This window comes from Artemia franciscana, chromosome 14 (assembly GCF_032884065.1).
Source record: "Artemia franciscana chromosome 14, ASM3288406v1, whole genome shotgun sequence".
NCBI lineage: Eukaryota > Metazoa > Arthropoda > Branchiopoda > Anostraca > Artemiidae > Artemia > Artemia franciscana.
This window is the reverse complement of record NC_088876.1, coordinates 35,042,817-35,059,232: the sequence shown is the minus strand read 5'-3', so window position 1 is coordinate 35,059,232 and position 16,416 is coordinate 35,042,817. Positions and strand designations below refer to the sequence as shown.

Sequence of the window (16,416 nt, the reverse complement as noted above, 5' to 3'; positions counted from 1 at the left end):
GAATGAAAAGCTTTGTTAAATTTGCCGAGTTAGTTTACGCTACTTTTTACACGGTTCAGTTTGGAAAAAAGAATAAACTTTGTGTAAGGCTTGTAATCTTCACAATTGATTGACAACATAAGAAAAATCACAAACTGATTTTAAATATATGAAGGTATGGGGTTGAAAATGTTTTCGTTTTGATGACCTTGTACTTTAAGGGAAATGTGAATTCAAAAGCTTTCCAGTGTAGTAGCTGTGTTGGCATCAGACGGCTTGGTGCTGGGGTGACTTGTTAGTAGTAGTTGTAAACGCTTTCCTGTCAAACTGTAAATAATGTGTCTTTTAAGCCTGTCTGATTTAAGACTAATCCTTGTTTTCGATTTTCATTGTGACTAGGAAATATTACAGTCCGGTGTTTGTGACTCAGGAATAAATGTCAAGATATGGTGTTAAAAATTACAATCTCGGCGTTTTTCGGTCAGATTTTCGACGTTTCATGACTATTTTGGTGAATATTTGATTTGACAATTTTTTTCAGAATACTATCCCTGTTCAAAACATCTGCCTCAGATTATTCTGTCATCTTTACTTCTGGTGCAACCGCAGGTTTAAAAATAGTAGCTGAATATTTCGATTATGGTGAGACATCTAATGCTAACTTCTATCATTCACAAGAAATCCACACCTCTTGTTTAGGCATGCGTGAATATGCTGAGCAAAAAAATGTTCCAATTGTGTCATTGAAACTAAAGGAGTTTACAGATTACTTTCAATCGATGGAGAAGCGAAACAATGAAGTCGGTAAAAGCCTTGTAGCATTCCCGGCACAATGCAACTTCACAGGATATAGAATGCCGTTAAATTTAATTGAAATAATAAAACAAAAGCTAGGAGTCAACGCCTACGTATGTCTGGACGCAGCGTCTTTCGTATCGACAACTGTCCTTGACTTAAGTGAATATAAGCCAGATTTTGTTTGTATTTCCTTTTATAAAATTTTTGGCTGCCCAACTGGACTTGGTTGTCTTCTTGTGAAGAAAACAGCAGAAGAAGCTTTGTTAAAGACTTACTATGGAGGGGGTACTGTGTTTGTTGCTGCGTCAACCGAAAACTTCCATGTGAAAAGGAAACGAATTGAAGAAAGGTAAATATTTCAACTTAAGTAAAATAGCTTTGGACAATTTAGAAGATTTATATTTTGTTTCATTTATTTGATATTAGAAATTCTCTGTAAAATTGACTGTTTGCCAAGACAGGCTTATGGATGTGAATCAAATGAATGAGTTAAAAACAAAGAGCATTGTGTGAGGTAAGCCCAGTATTATGTCAATGTAGGTTAAATGTGTGTGTGTTTTTTTAAATTTACGATATATAATATTTCACCTGAAATATTACTCTTAGGAAAAGGAAAAGAATTGAAGAGAGGTAATTATTTGTAAATATTTCACCTTAAATATACTAGCTTTGGACAATTTAGAAGATTTGTCTTTTGTTTTATTTATTTGGTATTAGAAATTCCGATTTCGCTTGCTGTATTCTCTGTAAATTTGACTGTTTACTGAGAAAGACTTATGGATGGGAATCAAATGAATCAGTTAAATAAAAGTGAGCTAAGCGCAGAATTATGTCAATGTAGGTTAAATGTGTGTGTGTTTTTTAAATTTACGATACGTAAGATTTTATTGTGTTTAACACGCAATTTTATCATACTTTCAAATCAGCGTCGCCAATTTTTAGCAGAAGTACCCTCAAATTTTAAGAGATCTCTAAGATTTCAAAATATTTCAACAGAATCAAAATCTATTTTTCTCTGTATTGGCCGTGTGTGTATTGCATAAAGTACCAGATACTATTAAATTTTACTCATGGTTTAATTTCCAAAAAATTTACAAGCGCATATTTCCTTTTTTTGCATTAAGAGTCGTAAAGTCAAGAATTCTTAAAGTTAAAGCAAGAGTTCTTAAAGTTGAGAGTCTTAAAGGACTGTATGAACTAAAAAAAATATAAAAAAAAAACAAGGTTATTAAGCAATAAAGGAAAACACTTGCCAGGAGCTAATAAAATAATGTCTTTTGATTAATGTAGCTTGGTTTAGGAGTGTTAGCAACACTGAAAATCTAAAGTTATAAGCCCGAAAAGAGTGTACAAAAATGTAAAGCAAATTTTCAAATCCGAGAGAGTGTTAGGGTCCTAATACGAATTTCAAGGAATGTAAAAATACAGAAAAATTATGTCTTTTCTAGCATATCTTGAAATGTATGAGTGTCAGACAGCAAACTTGCTCTTTTTTCCCAACTTATTCTTGCTCAAATTCACAATTTAAAAAAAAAATTGCTTCTTATTTATTTTGCCAAATCCGACTCTAATGACTTTGTTTTGGGTTGAAAATACTAGATATATTGCAATATTTTCTGTGGAAGTATTACCAAGTATTAAAAATTAAATGAGGCACTTCTATCGTAACACAGAAGTAATTGGCAATAATGAAATAAATTGAAAATGAAGGCAAAATCAGGAGTTGAACGTTGTTGTGTTCGGCGTTACTCAACAACCAGATGACGCTCAGTATGTGCAACAATACCGGGTTGTCTAATACAGAACGGGGAGTGTCAGTGTCTCTAGAGTCCGCCGCGTCACTTGCCCCAACATCAGCCCATTCGGTTAACTCTCAACACGCTCCTCCGATCATGTTTTCAGTCCTGAATCTTCAAACTGAAAAGGCCATCTTTCAAAATTCTTTGGAAAGAGAAGGAGCTGTGGAATTCAGAAGTGATATCTCAAAAGCTATATGCTGAGCCACACAGGAGACGCGACAACAGAGAGAATGGCATATTCATCTGAGGTAACAAGATTTTGTCAAAAGACCTGCGGAATCTGGCGGTTATACCACCACAAATGGACATTTATCAAGCGAGAGTTACGAAAACACACCTGTATATAGTAGTGTATATAATAGTTTTTCAAACAGTACCCATGTTAGTCAGCAAAGTGCTAATGAAGTGAATATGGACAGTCTGTATAGTGAGAAAAGAACAGACAATTTCTTCTTCAGTGTTGAGTCTTATGCTAATTCCAGTCGGACTAGTACAGAGACTGCCACCTATAAGTTATGAGATATTGCCGACACTAACACCATCGGTGGATTAGAAGTTGTGTACAGCAATGTGGATTGTATAACGAGATAGATGAAATTAAGGCAGTGATGGCTCTAAAAGCTGAAGTGGATGTATTTGCCTTTACTGAAGTAAAGCCCAAGCCGACATCAACTCCTCTGACAGAGATGCAAATACAGGTACCCGGATTCAAACTTTTCGCAAACTTTGCAAAACAGGAAGGCAGGGGTGTTGCCATTTACGTAAGAGCATCCCTTAATATACCTTTGATATAACTAGTAAGTATGAAGCCTGGTTAAGACGTATATGGGTAACATATAAGTTGCAAGATAGTCAACTTGTAATAAGATGTCTGTATAGGAGCCCTTGGAGCCCAAGTAAAATCAATAAAAGCACTAACCAGCTCTGTTGACCAGGTTATGGGGGTTGCTCTTGAAACGCAATCATAACATGAGATTTTAATCTACTCCAGGTGCAACGGACAGAGGCTTATGCTTTAGAAGAAGAAGCTGGTCTTCTTCTTCTAAAAGAGAAGAATACAAAAGAGGAAGAAAGGAAGAAGAAAAGAGGAAAAGAGAAGGAAGAAAAGAGGAAGAAGAAGAATTACCCAGTTCTCGCAAACCTACAAGATCACTCATTGTACCAGACAGTTAATTTTGCAACTAGGTATCCAGATGGGCAAACCCCGATAATTCTTGACCTTGTGTTAGTAAGAGACCCAGAAATGATTTTCATTAGCAAGCCTGAACCGCCATTTGGAGCCAGTGATCATATTGCAATTGCTTGCCGGCTTAAGTTGTTTCCTAAGAAAAATCAGTATGTAAGGACATATGTAGACAAATTACAACCAAGTTAGACGAGAATTATCAAGACAAGATTGGCCGTTCATTGAACATACATATGCTCCTGAATCATGGAGTAAAGCGAAAGATATTCTTATACATCTTGGGACAAGCATACTACAACTACGATGATCCGTAAATCAAGAACTCTTCCTCTTCTCACCTCTGTTTTTAAACTGGCAATCCAGAAAAAGAAAAGGCAGTGGAAGAAATATAAAGGTATACCAACCGAGGCAAGTTATGATAAATTTAAGCAACTCCGTAATAAGGCTAGACAGCTGTCATGAAAACTTACAAGAGAGTATGACGAAGCAATTGCAGATACCTCCAAATCAAATCCCATGACATTTTGGAGGTATGCTTCCCTGAAGAAGACACTCAGTAACTAAGCTTTCTGCTGGCCGGCCCTATCATTACCGGCCCTATTACCGGCCAAATAAAAAAATCCTTTGATTTATCGCACAGCTTAACTGTGAACAAATACTAAATCTCATAGGGGCTTATAGTGAAAAAATGATAGCTATATTGTATAACTTTTTTAGTCTCCACCCTGCCTTTCTGCAAAGCCAAAATTTGAGGCACAAAAGTTCCAAAATAATTAATATTTAAGTGTGAAAAGTTGCTATTCAACAGTAAATAAGTCCTGTAAGTGCTTTTTGCATGAGAAACTTTGATGGGTCATATGGGAAACATTTTAACTCTCCATCCCCTTTTAAGCGCAAAATTTGAAGTCCTCTTGACCTCTCCCTCCTTCCCCCATACTGTCTGAAAGTTTCAACTCCATCCCCCAAGCCTATCGATATATTTTCAGACATACTGTTAGATAACCTGGATATAATCGGTTTCTTCTGATTTACCTCATTTCCCTACACCCGTGTCAAAATTAGGGGGTCATCTTGGCCCCCTAGCACCCTTTAAAAATTTTCAACTCGGTCCCCTAGCTATTCCTGGGATAATTGTATCCCAGATACAAAGCCATTCCCATTAGATTCACTCTTGGGAAGCCATGCAAAATCTTGGCTTAGCAAACCATTCTTAAGAGGTTATAGCTAATCCAGCGGAGAAAATTAAACATGCTTGTCTTGTCGGCTAAAATTGATCTGTAGACATTTTGTGATGTTTAAACAATAACTAATTTATATAGTCTAGGGCCCCTGCATTTCCGCCTGAGCGGGTCATATCGGCTTGGAGGAATACTTATATTAATTTTGATTATTTTGAGAAAAAAATGTCAAACTCATAATTTTGAACTGATACCATGGGGGGGGGGGGCTACAGGGGTATCTAAGGGCTGAAAAAAACAAGAGAACTGAATCCCCTCAGATCACTTTTGACCTTCAAAAATGTTGTTAGAACTTCCTACCTCCGTTCGAATGAGTCCCCTTCAAAAATTTTTATGACATCGCCTTCCATACGAAGTGGCAGGGAAAAACTGATACTTCATAGGTAAATGACCCTTTAAAAAGCCAATGCGTGTGTGTTGCCATTGATTCTAGAAAAATTACTGCATTTCAGGTTATATATTCGTGTGCATTCCTCGAATTATCAAGAAAATCATAATTAGTGATGGAGCTCTTACAGATTTCAGAAAGATACTTAAGAAGCTTAAGCGAACTATTGTATCGAATTGATAACTTCAAAATAAATACAACTATTGTATTATGTAATATGAAGGAAATCAGTTGTCCATTGAGAACCAAGCGTAATATTCTATTACGATACATATACAAAGATGCGAAAATGCATCTTTTTTCATAAATAAATAACTTTCTAAGCCTAATGTTATTCAGCCCAACGTACCTAACGTATTTAACGTACTTAACGTTTCAAGCATCTTTTTTTTCTTCATAAGTAGATAAAATGACAATATTGTACTCTCAAGAAGCGCAGCATAAATCATGATTTGACTATGTGAGTCTGGGCTTTTAAATCATAACATAATTTTTTTTTATCACATTCACAGGTTTGAAGATGGTACTTTGCCTTATTTAGAAATTGTCAGTTTGAATGCATGTTTCGACTGGCTAGAAACAAATGGTACGTAACTTAGCTATTATTGCCGTTTTTCCGCCGTTTTTCCGCCGTTTTCCTAGAAAAAAACATTGAGACAGAAGTAGCTTCGCCGGTTTACATAACTGTTTCATGGACATTTGTTATTTTTAACTAAAATATTCTTTAAAGAAAAGCAAAGATCTTTTAAAACCTAAAACGAGATGAAATAGCGTCATATAATAAGTCAAGTATAAAATGAAAAAAATTACTCTAATCACTATAAATGAATAAATTAAATCTAAAACGTACGGAAACTAAAGTGAATAGTCACATCATTGTTAAGTAACAAATATTACTTTGAAAAAAAAACTAAGCCTAAATAAAAAGAAAAATGAATAGTCAATTCAAAATTGTAACGAACAGAAATTATCACACATAATTTCAGGTAATTGGGATTACCTCCTCCTCCCCACTTTTAAAGGCCAGGCTGCAATTTGTTCTTCACTGAAAATGATTTCCTTTTGAAGCCTGGTTTCCTTTCTTGATCATAAAATCAGGAAAAAACAACAACCAAATAAAATCACAATACCGAACAAGAGCTACCAAAAATAAAATTGGGGCTACACCTCTCTTAAATTCCTGAAAGGCTTGAGTGTCACTAACTCTGTACTGAAAACGCTATGTGTTTCAAACCGTACGGTTTTACTCATTAAAGCTTCAACGAAAAAAAAATGAGGCAATCACGACACTAATAAAGGCTATAGGAAATAAACAAATATCTCTTATAAAAATTACATTTGCGAACTTTAGTTAAACTTTATTATTTTAAAAGGACACTTTATTTTCAAAGTTTGTAGTTTTGATTCTATATTGTTCAGGGATAGCTTATAGAAAATTCATGCTTATTTTAAAGTAATTATTGATTTTTCTTAAACAATCTGTTATGTTTATTCATTCGCAACTACAAGTTCAGTTTATTCAGTTCAGTTTGTTCAGTTCGGCTAGTTTGTTCGGTCTAGTTCATTGTTCCATAATATGTTTTCACCTTGTAGCTGAAAATTTTTAGCATAAGATTCAAACAAAAGTCCAATCATAAAACGGACAGATATCTCTTCAAATCAAGAAATGACACCTAGAACAAACAAAAATTGAAACGGATAATAGGGTCAAACTTCAAATTTTGGTTTATTAAGGTTATTTTTCTGGAAAATTCATTTCTGCGAATTCCTTCAGAACTGCAATTCAAAAAGAAATCTTAACTAAAAACACTTAACTAAATAGCCCAATACTGAGGTGAAACTTGACAATTCCATGGGCTAAAGATTACAATACCGTTTTTTTTTTTACTAGACTTAAAATTATAGACGAAATCCATTCATTAGATAGTCCTTTAAGACTAGCAAAAATTAGAAAATTAAATTTTCTAAACATTTCATTTTCTAAACTCAGAAAATTTTTAGCCTAAGAGTCAAACAAAAGGTCAATCATAAAACGAACAAAAATCTCTTCAAATCAATAAATGAAATCTAAGACAAATTGAAATTGAAACTGATAATTGTGTCAAACTTAAAATTTTGATTTATTAATGTTATTCTTCTAGAAAATTCATTTCTGCATATTACTTCTGAGCCGCGATTCAAAGAGAAATCAGCAGCACTAAACTAAATAGCCCAATACTGAGGTGAAACTTGACAATTGTATGGGCTAAAGATGACGATGCTCGTTTTTTACTAGACTTAAAATTATAGACCAAATTCAGTCATTAGCTAGTCTTGATAGGATCATGTCAATAAGAATTACAACCGACCTGGCTAACAGATCTAGTTAACAGATAAATCAACCACACTAAATGGCCTAACATTGGAGTGAAACTTCACAATTTCACAAAAAAAAACGGAATTGTCTTCTTCAGGCCATAGAGTTGTCAAGTTTCACCTCAGCATTGGACTATTTCGTGTCGTTGATTTTTCTTTGAATCACAACTCTGAAGTAATACGCAGAAATGAATTTTCCAGAAGGCTAAGTGGGCTAAAAATGACAATGCCAATTTTCTTTGTTCGGACTAGAATTAGCTTGTAGACAAAATTAAATAATAAGCTAATCTTGACAGGATTATGTTTTCATGAATCATAAACGACCTAGTTAACAGAATAGTTGGACTACTTACTGGAAAACCTTGCATGTGGGGCATTTCTCTCTATATGTGCTTAATGCAATTAGAATTTTTCTTTAACATCCGTAAGCGAATTGCTTAGTAGAATTTAGGGCTTTGTACAAAATGTTTAGCAACAATTTCACCGCGCATATTATTGCCGATTGGTTGTTATTTCGCAATTCGAAAACCTTTGAAATTGTACAAAAGATTGCATAGAAAATATTTTAAAGTCAAGCTCCAAGAGCCTTGCGAACGATCCTGGAATTTTACGTTATGAAACCTTGGCCATCTTAATTTCTCCAGTAGTTTAACCGAAGACTTTATGATGTACACCCCCTCCGTGCCTCAAACACAGAAATAAAAAAAAACAGAAGATTTTGGTCATAAAACTATATTTTCCCTGGTTGGGCATATCTTTCCAACAAAATAAAATGTTAGCTACACACTTCTCCACATTGTATTTTCAGATTTATGGTAGAAATAATTCTTATGACCCGGGTGATATTTTTTAATAATTATTGGCCTTGCATAAGCAGTGATAGGCAAACTTATAATAGGATTTACACTTCAAATAATGAACCTGTAATCTTCCCACAATATTTTGTTTAATTAAAAATTCGGTGTTTTTTGTTCACAATTAGCGATTCATTCAGATATTGGGATACACCGGGCTATATTTCGCCGATTTTAACTGCCTAATCTTAGATATTTTCGTTTTACAACAGATAAAAAAAAATTATCATAAGATAATGTTTTACTACTTGTTATCGATAAGGTATATCTTAAAAATCACAGGTCAGATACCTACTAGTTAGAAATTGCTATACTCTACTAGGGACATCTAATTAATAGTTTTTACAGAGGACGATATCAAGTAGCAAACGGAAATTTTTTACTACACATAGTAAAAGTAGTAAACACTTTTAATTTTTACTAGACTTAGTAAAAGTAGTAAGCTCTTAACTAAATAGCCCAATACATGATAACAAACTTGACAATTCCATGGGCTAAAGATGACAATACCAGTTTTTTTTTTTTTTTACTAGACTTAAAATTATAGACAAAATCATAGTAGAAATAAATTCTTGTGACCTGGGTGATATTTTTTAATGCTTATTGATCTTTGCATAGGCAGTGATAGCCAAAATTATAGTGGGATTTAAACTTCGAATTATGAATCTGTAATTGCCCCACAAGATTTTGTTTAATTAAAAATCCGGTGTTTTTTTTTTGTTCACAATTAACGATTCATTCAGATATTGGGGATACACTGGGCTATATTTCAAAATTCTAACTGCCTAATCTTAGATATTTTCGTTTTACAACAGATAAAAAAAAATTATCATAAGATAATGTTTTACTACTTGTTATCGATAAGGCATATCTTAAAAACCACAGGTCAGATACCTACTAGTTAGAAATTGCTGTTACTCTTTTAAGGACATCTAATTAATAATTTTTATAGATGACGCTGTAAGTAGCAAACGGAAATTTTTTACTAGACTTAGTAAAAGTAGTAAACACTTAACTAAATAGCCCAATACATGATAACAAACTTGACAATTCCATGGGCTAAAGATGACAATACCAGTTTTTTTTTTTACTAGACTTAAAATTATAGACAAAATCATAGTAGAAATAAATTCTTGTGACCTGGGTGATATTTTTTAATGCTTATTGATCTTTGCATAGGCAGTGATAGCCAAAATTATAGCGGGATTTAAACTTCGAATTATGAATCTGTAATTGCCCCACAAGATTTTGTTTAATTAAAAATCCGGTGTTTTTTTTTGTTCACAATCAACGATTCATTCAGATATTGGGGATACACTGGGCTATATTTCAAAATTCTAACTGCCTAATCTTAGATATTTTCGTTTTATATATATTTAAAAAAAATCATCATAAGATTATTATAATGCTACTTATTATCGATAAGGCATATCTTAAAAACCACAGGTCAGATACCTACTAGTTAGAAATTGCTGTTACTCTTTTAAGGACATCTAATTAATAATTTTTATAGATGACGCTGTAAGCAGCAAACGGAAATTTTTTACTAGACTTAGTAAAAGTAGTAAACACTTAACTAAATAGCCCATTACATGATAACAAACTTGACAATTCCATGGGCTAAAGATGACAATACCGTTTTTTTTTCAATAGACTTAAAATTATAGACCATATCATAGTAGAAATAAATTCTTGTGACCTGGGTGATATTTTTTAATACTTATTGATCTTTGCATAAGCAGTGATAGCCAGACTCATAGTGGGATTTACACTTCGAATTGTGAACCTGTAATCTCCCCACAAGATTTTGTTTAATTAAAAATCCGGTGTTTTTTTTTTGTTCACAATTAACGATTCATTCAGATATTGGGGATACACTGGGCTATATTTCAAAATTTCTAACTGCCTAATCTTAGATATTTTCGTTTTACAACGGATCAAAAAAAATTATCATAAGATTATTATAATGCTACTTGTTATCGATAAAGCATATCTTAAAAATCACAGGTCAGTTACCTACTAGTCAGAAATTGCTGTACTTTACTAAGGGCATCTAGCTACTAGTTTTTGTAGAGGACGCTATCAAGTAGAAAACGGAAATGCGAAAAGTTTACCAAGATCTTAAAGAAATACTTTCAAATAACTATAAAGTGATTAAAAAAAATCAATATAATGAAGAGATTACCTAGAAAGGACCAAAAACCATCGAGTTACATGTCGTATTTTCAATGTCCAGGTAGAAGGAATATCAAAGTTAGAGCGATTCAAAAATTCTTTGCAAATTGCAGCCGGCTCTTTATCCTAAAGTAATTCATTGGTTTCAACATTAGATATTCTTTTGGAAACTTTCTATTATAAACTGGATAACTATAGCAGAAAATAATTGATTATAACTTCACAAAGGTCGAATATTCTAATAGGATGTTCACTATTATCACCAACACCAAGAGGGATACAACTCTGGAGATGGAAAGAATAGAACATGATATGAAAAAATATAAATATTGTGTACTGAAAATGTTTTCGTTATTCAACTTGTGGTTCAAGGACCATTGAAGCAGAAGCTTCATTTTAAGGCTGTAGTTTAAGTCTTCTTGAAATGAGTTTCTTTCAAACGTTTTTAGAAATTTTTTTTTTAAGTGTTTTAGAAAAAGCATAGTTGAATTGTCAGCCTAAGCCTATTTAAGAGATTTATGGGAAGAGGAATTTAAATTACTCTTAAGTATTGAAAATACTTAAGAAATAAATACCTAAGAAATAGACTATAAACTTATAGACTGTAAGTACCTAAGAAATAAAAATACTTAAGAAATAAGTATTGGGGTATTTTGCACAAAGTATGTTTTTGAGGTCCAAAAAGGAAAGAAAATGGCATTTTTCTCCTGCATAAGTATTTTATCACTTTGACCCAGTTTATCAATTTCATCACAAAAATATGACAATTCAAAATAGGGATGAAACCTTTTAATTAACAGTGAAACAAATATAAAGTTTTAACTGAATATTTCGGACACATTTACAGCTAAAATTTTATATTTGTTTCACTGTCGATTAAAAGTTTTCATACCTATTTTGAACTATTATATTTTCGTCATGGAAAGGCAGTGTGGTCTTCACAGTTATCTATATCAATTTCGTGGGAATTTGTAATTGAAGTCTTTCATCAACAGCTAAAAGCAAAGTGATAAATTAAAATCCCATTAACTAAAACTCATTTTAACTAATTAATTTGAACTCAATTGAAAAATCCCATAAATTTAGATAAATTAATATATATATTTAAAATATGAATTTAAATGAAAGAATTAATTTGCCTTAAATGTAAATGTTCCAACTTCTCAATATTTTTTCGGTCGCATAATTCTGAAATAAAAGGAGCTAAATATACCCTTATGTATTTCAAAATTTTATGGAAATGTATTTCTTCTCAAAATCAAATTCCTGCAGAACTTCCCTTTAGTGACTCTTTTTTAACTATACCTACTAAACAGCCTACCCTTTCTCCTGAGCCTCCAGCCTAGATGACTTTCTCGATATATTGATCCCTGAGATTGTAATTTTTCTCTCCATTAATGCCCCTTTAGGCCAGTGATAGTTCTAGGCTGGGGCAGGGGGGGAGTTAGCTGCCCCCACCATTATTTTTCGACACCTGATGTTAAATTGATTTTATTTTTTGTTTTTTACACTCCTATTGTATGCCTTGCCCCCCCCCCCAGATTATTAGGCATAAAATCACTACTGCTTTTGTCCTAAATATCATTAATACAGTTTCAATTTCTTCATTTATTTCTTATTCCTTCATCCCAGTATGCTCAGTGAAAAAGTTAAGAAGCATTTGTCAGTTATCCTTTCTTTCAGCCGTGTAAGTAATCTCAGGTAAACTCTACTAATTCCCTCCAGAAAACTCTCCCTGAGGACAATTTTCTCCGGAGACTTATATAATTAAAACAAGTTTTTTTGACGATCAATTTTTGCTTTCAAATTCTCTTGCCTTTTACTTTATCATCTTCTATCAGAAAAATATCAGTTATATAAGCTCAGGAATACTGGCATTTTATTTATTTATAATTTATTTAATAGTATTATTTATTATTATTATTATATTATAATTATTATTATATTATATATTAAATTATTATATTATTATTACATAAATATCTTATAATTATAATTGTATTATTATGTATTATCATATAATAATTAAATAATCTATATTATTTTATAATAATTTATTATTTAATATTTTATTTATAATTTGAAGCATTTTTAGGTTCACAGAAAGTCTTTAGTAATCAGCCTTACGAGCTAGCTGCTTTGGCATTCAGGTATATGCAAAGTGCGTTTCATTCTAATAGCTCACCAATGTTTGAAGTATATAGCCTTACCGACTATACAGATTCAACATCACAAGGAGGTATTATTAGCTTCAACATGAGAGATAGCAATGGGCACTATGTTGGTTATGCCGAGGTATGTCCCAATATCATTAATATTGCTGGAAGGGAATATTGTTGTTTTCATGGGGGGGGGGGTCTGTTAACATTATTACGGAATTTTCTATAAAATGAATTAGCTTCTTTCTCTGACCTCTTTCTGATTGTACTTTATCTCTGTGTTAGATAACAGGCCTAATAACTGCAGCAGTAGCCTAGAAGAGAACTTTTTTCCTTTTCATGGGGTGGTATGACAAAACTTATTACTGTACCAACAAATCATCTATATTTTAATTAGCTACTACTTCTTCTACTAATTAGTGCAATTTCTGTACTTATGGAAGATATTTCCCCTCTTCTAATTTCTGGTCACGGATAATAATTTAAATCATGGATAGCATTGTCTAGCGGGATGTTACCCCCCTCTTCACTGAATTTGTTGCCGAAACTTACTTCAGTATGTTGTAGCATTAATATGAACTTACCCAAACTTGCTCCTATAAAACAATCAATCCTTTGATGGTATAAACCTTTTCCCTCTTTTGTTGGTTTTAATCTGTCTTTCTAAGAAATATCATTAATAAGCTACAAAGAATCACCCATGGATCTTAACATTAAAATTCCTAGTCTTTCACATTACTAGAAGTTAGACTCTTCGAATCTTAAAACAGTAAAAAACGGGCTAAGTCGACTTGGCTTCTTAGCGGTCAGCACACAAATATCAAAATTTATCATAAATAGTACAAATTCATCAAATATGTTAAAAAATGTATAGATTCCTAGTTTTTGACTCAAGTTAACATATTGATCCCTATTAACTTTGATAAATTATAGGGAGTCAAAACTAATGAGTTCAAACATACCAAGTATGAAAATATGCAAAATTGCAATTTTAAATTAATCGAAAAATATTTTTATTGTTTTACCCTTTTTATAATTACAAATGAATCACCAATTATCCTTAGCTGAATAATATATTCATGAGGTAATGTATTTGGAGATATAAATCTATGCCTACATTTAATGCCCCCCCCCCAGCCTGCTTACACCTAGTGCAGGTATTTCCAAATTGAGGATATAAGCGAATTACAGTAACAATTTCATGACTGTACTATAGGGGACAGGGCACTAGATTCTGTTGTAAGATTCTAAGGAGTTTGGGTGTGAAAAAAAGTGAACTCTTGGCCTAAAGTTAATATATATTTTTTTTACTATTTTGTTTGTTGCAGAAACTTATATAGACTACATTGGATTTATTCGAAATATTGTTATAGGAAGACACTAGCATTGACTACAAAACTGTAAGTAGGGAGAGACAGCTTGTAAGGACTCGACATAGTCATAATTTTTTTAGGAGTGTACAGCGCAGGAACAGGGGCATAATTGGCTATAGTGTAGGGGGCAACTGCCCCTTACAGACCTCGATCTGTCCCTCTATGACCTCATTTTGTTCCCCCCTTCCAGCAATAATTCAATTTTTTCGAAAATCTTGTTAAAACCAAGATAAGCTGCATAATTGAAGCAACCACAGAAGGGGGTCAGTTTTTTTTTAGCATATCATGACCTTTATGATACTATATGGCTCATTTTTCAGTTTTCACTGTCATTTTCAATTGAGTTTGAAAAATTGGCTCCAACTTTGCCCCCTCCCCCTCAGGATTCTGACGAAATTACGCTACTGCACAAGAAGATCTGTGGTAGGCTTCATGGATTTAAATCTGCTGTAATCAGTAGTTACTCATGATAGTTACTCCTGATATAACTTTAAAGTTGGAGATTTTTCACAGAAAACTCTCCAGTACAGCTTCTGCGCGCCTATCCCCTCACCACCGTCTTATCCGTTTTTTTCGTTGATTTTGTGTGTGTTTTTTTTTCTCTTTGTGTTTTTTTATATTTATTCTTACTCCACCATATTTACTTTATGTATCGTGTGGGTGAAAAATTAATATATATCATTTTGTTGAGTTTGTTACGCATGGACATGAATGATGTTACGTATTGCTTGTTCAATTGCTTTATTTATATTTCAGGTAGACAGTGTTGTTACAGCTAACAAGTTTTGTGTTAGGACTGGATGCTTTTGCAATCCAGGAGCTTGTCAAACGTTTTTGAAGTTAACAAAGCAAGATCTTCTGGAACACTTCAAGGTAAAATTACCATTGATGCTATTAATAAAAATGATACGGACCAGCGAGCACAGATTTAAAAAAAAGTGGTAATCGGAAAAGTAACTTGTCTATCCAACTTATTTTATGATATCCTAAGCTCAAAAATCAACTTTGAGACGTGGCAATTTGGCACTTAACGGCTCTGCCATGCCACAGACAGAAAAGGATAGAACGAGAGAGGGATTGAGAGAGAGAGAGAGAAAGAGAGATAGAGAGGGAAAAAGAAAGAAAGTAAGAAAGAGAGAGACTTTGCACGATCACTTATGTTTCCTTTTTGCATAACGTACATAATTCCTTTTTGCATAACAACATAATTGTTGCTTCTGTCTTTATATATGTACTAGCATGGCCTTACCTGTCCTGTACTAATTTGCTTACTACTGCTAGTATTTTGGGTTTTGGCCCTCTCAAATGGCCTTTGGTGCTATCAGATGGTACTTGGGAATTCGGCCTCAATAAATTTTTCTTACGCCTGTCCGCTAACTATTGTTGGTACCTTAGGCCTTTGGCTGTCACTCAATTCCACTCACAGTCAAGTTTTCTGAAAAAAAAATCCGTGAAGCTTTACTTGATTTTTGAATTTTCACGGAAAATGCGTAATGCTTCACCAAAAACCCCAAAAAAGCTTAATAAATAATTCACATTTTTATAGTTTGCAAATCTTGCGTCTTACATATATACTGCTGTAATTTAACATTAATTACTTTCTTGAAGTAATATTTTATTTCAGTTGTATACAAGATTTTCCTTTTTAACTCCTCTATGTATATAAGGAAGACCCAATAAAGAAAGTGTCATTGCAAGGACTAAAAACCAAAACTACTACCTGTAATGAGCAGAGAGAGGTGTTAAAAGCCCGTAAAAACTATGTAAAGTCTTGTTTATAAAGAACCCAAGGCCCCAACGGCACCAAATACAGGTGAGGAGAATTTGCAAAGGTCCAAGGGCTAATCTCTGCCACAGTGAAATTAGGGCCCATATGTGAGGAGTATGGGCCAGAGCCACCGACTGTAGCAATAAAAGTGTGCGAAAGAATGCAAAAAAGGCTTTCGGTAAGTGGTATTGCAACAAGCCAAGAGGTCAGCGAAAAATATATTCACATTTCTTTGTACATAAAACTTCTTTTTCAGTTGTATATGGAATACTGTATTGGACATCTCTCTATATATATAAGCCAAGACATAATGAAAGGAAGGTCTTCATGAGCTGCCAACCATG

The 16,416-nt window shown here is 33.2% G+C and overlaps 1 protein-coding gene across 6 annotated transcripts in view; it reads left to right on the top strand.

Annotated features, from left to right (window-relative positions):
- LOC136035636 (molybdenum cofactor sulfurase-like) overlaps positions 1-16,416 on the top strand; it is a 90,415-nt gene that overhangs the window by 24,090 nt on the left and 49,909 nt on the right. For all 6 annotated transcript variants that reach the window (XM_065717532.1, XM_065717531.1, XM_065717534.1 and 3 more), the window contains exons 3-6: positions 521-1,126; positions 5,901-5,974; positions 12,868-13,067; positions 15,061-15,177. In XM_065717532.1, coding sequence (XP_065573604.1) covers positions 521-1,126; positions 5,901-5,974; positions 12,868-13,067; positions 15,061-15,177 — 997 coding nt within the window. The remainder of the gene's footprint in view (positions 1-520; positions 1,127-5,900; positions 5,975-12,867; positions 13,068-15,060; positions 15,178-16,416) is intronic.